The 4,192-nt window shown below is 45.6% G+C and overlaps 1 protein-coding gene across 1 annotated transcript; it reads left to right on the forward strand.

Moving 5' to 3' along the window:
* Positions 1-2,934: 2,934 nt before the first annotated feature.
* LOC308088842 (tetratricopeptide repeat protein 1-like) lies at positions 2,935-3,966 on the forward strand (the record flags this gene model as incomplete). Its single annotated transcript, XM_080433430.1, has 1 exon — positions 2,935-3,966. The coding sequence occupies one exon, from the start codon at positions 2,935-2,937 to the stop codon at positions 3,964-3,966; it is 1,032 nt and encodes a 343-aa protein (XP_080289556.1).
* Between the last annotated feature and the right edge of the window lie 226 nt (positions 3,967-4,192).

A 4,192-nucleotide genomic window follows, 5' to 3' on the forward strand; every position in this document is an offset into this window, starting at 1 on the left:
GCGGACCAGGCCGTGGCTGAGCTGAATGGGAGCACTGTGGAAGACGTCCACATCAAGGTCAGCATCGCCCGGAAGCAATCCATGCTGGACGCAGCCACCGGTAAATCTGCGTGGGCTTATTTGGCTGTGCAGAACAGCACCAAAGACTCCTATGATGAAAAGAGGAACCTTGTGTGTAGTGAAGAATTTCTATGATACTGTTTCTCAACCTTTTTCATTTCAAGGACGTACATAACTCTGAGAGTGTACAACCCATGCATAATTGAGCAATGTCAAGGGCTGGTTTCAGGAAAAAGGAACCAAGTCCGTCCGTCCGTCCGTCAGTCCGTCAGGGGATAATCTTGCAGACTACTGGTGCTGTACAGTGCCAAATGTATTGTGCATGCTGCCAGTAAACCATAATTATTTCGTTTTTTTTTTGTTAATGTGCATTTTGTAAATTAACATTTACATTGTTATTGTCATTTCATAATGCGTATTATATTGATACACCTCACATAATGCGTATTATATTGATACACCTCACATAATGCGTATTATATTGATACACCTCACATAATGCGTTTTATATATTTAGAGGGTTTTCTTAAGCTATCTGTCTTGCCTTGTCCGGATACATAATTGCGAGGACAGAATCTTTTATACTGTACTTTTTGAAATATTAGGCCTGTCCAATCGGGAACAATGCAGGTTGGGAACGATTAGTTGGGAATGCATGCCCCACCTGGTTATGAGATACTCTGAATTATTGACCCATTTTACCCACTGTCACAGTACCCATTGTACCGGTCTGCAAAAGGTCTGTGTTCCTTGTATGCACATATGGAGATCTTTGTACCTGTCTGTCTGTCTGTCTGTCTGTCTGTATCCCTTATGCCCATATAGGGAGATCTCTGTATCTGTCCATGTCCCCTTTTATACCCATGAATGGATGGAGATCCCTGATGTGGTCATAAAGAATTATGCACATATACGGGCATATCTGTCTGATCGGGGTTTTATCATTAACTTTATAATGCAGAGATGTAGAGGCTTTTTTCAAAGGAGGCCATATTTGAATATTATTAACCTTTATTGTAATGTGATGAATATGTATTCATCACATTACCAATTGTATTGATCTACAGTGCAATATCAATAGCCTTTAGTTGGAAGTCAAATGTAAGCCACTCATCCGTGCTGTGGATAAAACAAAAGCAATTCAGACTTTTTTCTTTTTTTGTACATGCATGCTCTGTATTGCTATTATATTTAGGCTACACTCCAATACATTGTCTTTTGTTAAAATGAAAGTGTAGCTAAATGTAACCAGATGTGGGGAAAAAAGAGAAAGTGCTCCTCGGAGCACTGCCAGACCCCTAGTGTTGAAATCTGAAGATCAGAGCACTACGTCACGCTAAGCTTGGCCAATCAAAAATAGGGACAGACAGAGGAAGAATGTACAGACCGGGAGGAAAAACGTTGAACCGGGAGGAAAACGTTGACCGGGAGGAAAAGAGGGACAGACCGACAAAGCCTCATGTAGGCCGACCCCCTGGGTCTGGCAAAAAGACTACAAAGATCTGAATAAAATAAATTACAATAAAAGAAATGGCCTCTCTTTCACATCTTGAGAATGAGACAACACAAGGAACAAGCAGTTTGGAATCCTTCCAAATTTGACTGAGAAATAGCCTATCTGCCCAAGTTATTAATTTCAAAACACAATGTAAAAATTTCACATGACTATACTGGGCGTATATGTAAATAATACACTTTAGGAGGGAAACTGCAGGCCATATAAAATGTGCCCGTGGGCCATGATTGGCACATTCCACGTTCCATATTTAAATGTAAAAATATGCATTACAAACAATGATTTGATGGTTGGTTGTACCAAAAACAATGACATAGGGATGACCATTTTGAAAGTTTTTTCATAACACAACCCATCGCATATACATTTGTTTCTCAAATTCCTCTGCAGTCAGTTCACTATTGCTATGGAAACCATAGAAACGCATGGACACATACTGTGCCAAATTGGAGAAATCCCACTTCAACAATCACGTACACAACTCATCACATACATTTCTCTGAACTTTGACCCTATCACCAAACAAATTCCTCAGTGGGTCAGTTCATGAGTAGTGGGTTATTCTTTTGTTGTCACAATCCTGTGGCCCCGACCTCAAGTCATTTTACAATATTGTGGCCCCCTGCTTTATATGGTTGAATACCCCCGTTGTATCTCATAAACCATTGGTTCTCAAAGTGGGGTCCGGGTATCACCAGGGGTCCAATGGACCTACATACTGTAGGTCTGTAACTCTGAGAGTCCATTCGGTTCCATTTTTACTCTGTTAAATAAACACTGTAGACGTTACACGTTACAGTGTGTTTTGGGGTCCTAAAGATGAGTGTCTAATAAAGAACATTATTATTTTGAGTTATTGTCTAATTTGATACAAAGTAACACCCTGTTACGTCTTATCAGCGTACTGTAAATTAGGCTGGGACCGCTTTTTTATAGGGATGATTTTTCTTCTCGCAGTACTGAATGTTAGCTTTGATGACCTGACATAGTCCTCCTAATCTAGTCTGGAGCATAGAGGTTTATAAAAACTAGCACGCGGACTGGAAATCCGGGGCCATCCATTTCAACAGAGTTGCTCATCCAGGGCCTTCTGGGTATTACATTGTGTCATTGTGATCGCCATATAAGCATTAGCGTCCTTAACCCGTCTACGTCACAAATTACCGTGAGCCCATTGGTCGAGCAATGAAGCTGGAGCAGTGTGGAACTCCATATTTGGCCAAAACTGACATCATATTTGGCGACGCAAGATACAAGCCAGCTCGATTTAAAGAAGACACAGAGTGATGAGCTGAGGGAAACGTAGTTGTACAGCTGACATTTACCCTATTCTAGCGATCAGAACGTATTAAGTGCTCATGGATCCTTCAACAGCAGGGTCTAAGGGACGGAGAGGAGGTTGGGACCTGGAGGAAGAGGAGGAGCAGGAGCAGACCGAGGAGGAGTTCTATGATTGCCAGGAGACATTGGAGGTTCTGAACAAGGAGAGAGCAGAGGGAGGGGAGGAGGGGAAAAGAGAAGAGGATGACGCGGAGAGGAGTTTGCAGGGAGGAGAGGCCCGTCGGGGAGGATTAGTGTGCGGTCATCACACACAGACTGACCTCCCAGAGCCTGGACAGGGTGTGGGAGGTCAGTCTGTGTGTGATGGCACAAGAGAGGAGGAGAGAACTGATGAGGGAGCCACAGAGGAGGAACTACAGTGCGACGATGAGGTTGGAGGGAGGACGGATTCTGGCGCTGCGCCGAAGGTAGAAAAGAACGAGGCTCCTCCGGAGTTTGACGACGACTGCCTGAGGGAAGCGGAGAAGAACCTGACCGAAGAGGAGAGAGAGAGTCGCCGACAGGAGAGCTTGGCTCTGAAAGAGGAAGGCAACGGTCGGTTCAAAGCCGCCGAGCACCGGGAGGCCGAGCGCTACTACACGGAGGCGTTGGGCGTATGCCCGGTGTGCTTCAGCAGCGACAGGGCGGTTCTGTTCTCCAACCGGGCCGCTGCGCGCCTCCACCTGGATCTGAAGGACCAGGCCATCGCCGACTGCTCCAGAGCCGTAGTGCTGAACCCGGACTACGTGCGGGCTCTCCTGAGGAGGGCTGAGCTCTATGAGAAGACGGACAAGCTGGACGAGGCTCTGGGAGACTACAAGACGGTCCTGGAGAAAGAGCCGGGACAGAACGCAGCCAGGGAGGCCTGCATGAGGCTGCCGCGGCAGATCCGCGACAGGGACGAGAAGATGAAGGAAGAGATGTTGGGTAAGCTGAAGGACCTGGGCGACATGTTCCTACGCCCTTTTGGACTGTCCACCAGTAGCTTCCAGGTCAACCAGGATAACGACACAGGATCCTACTCTGTCAATTTGGTCCAGAATTCCCAAAACAACAAGAACAACAGATAATATACCAGTCAGGGTTAGGGTTAGGGTTAGGGTTGATATGCTTTAGGCCACGGACCACCATTTGATGCACGTTTTGTATCTCTGGTACCCCAATCTACACTGTAGAATGCTCTTAGTGTTGGTTCCATTTGTATACTCAGGGAGTTACATAACTGCAAAGGTCCATTTGTTCCTATCAATCATTTAGCTGGGGACCCCAAACCCCCCTCAAGGACCTCCAAGGGTC

Source organism: Gymnoscopelus braueri (assembly GCF_963280865.1).
Source record: "Gymnoscopelus braueri genome assembly, chromosome: 7".
Taxonomy (NCBI): Eukaryota; Metazoa; Chordata; class Actinopteri; order Myctophiformes; family Myctophidae; genus Gymnoscopelus; species Gymnoscopelus braueri.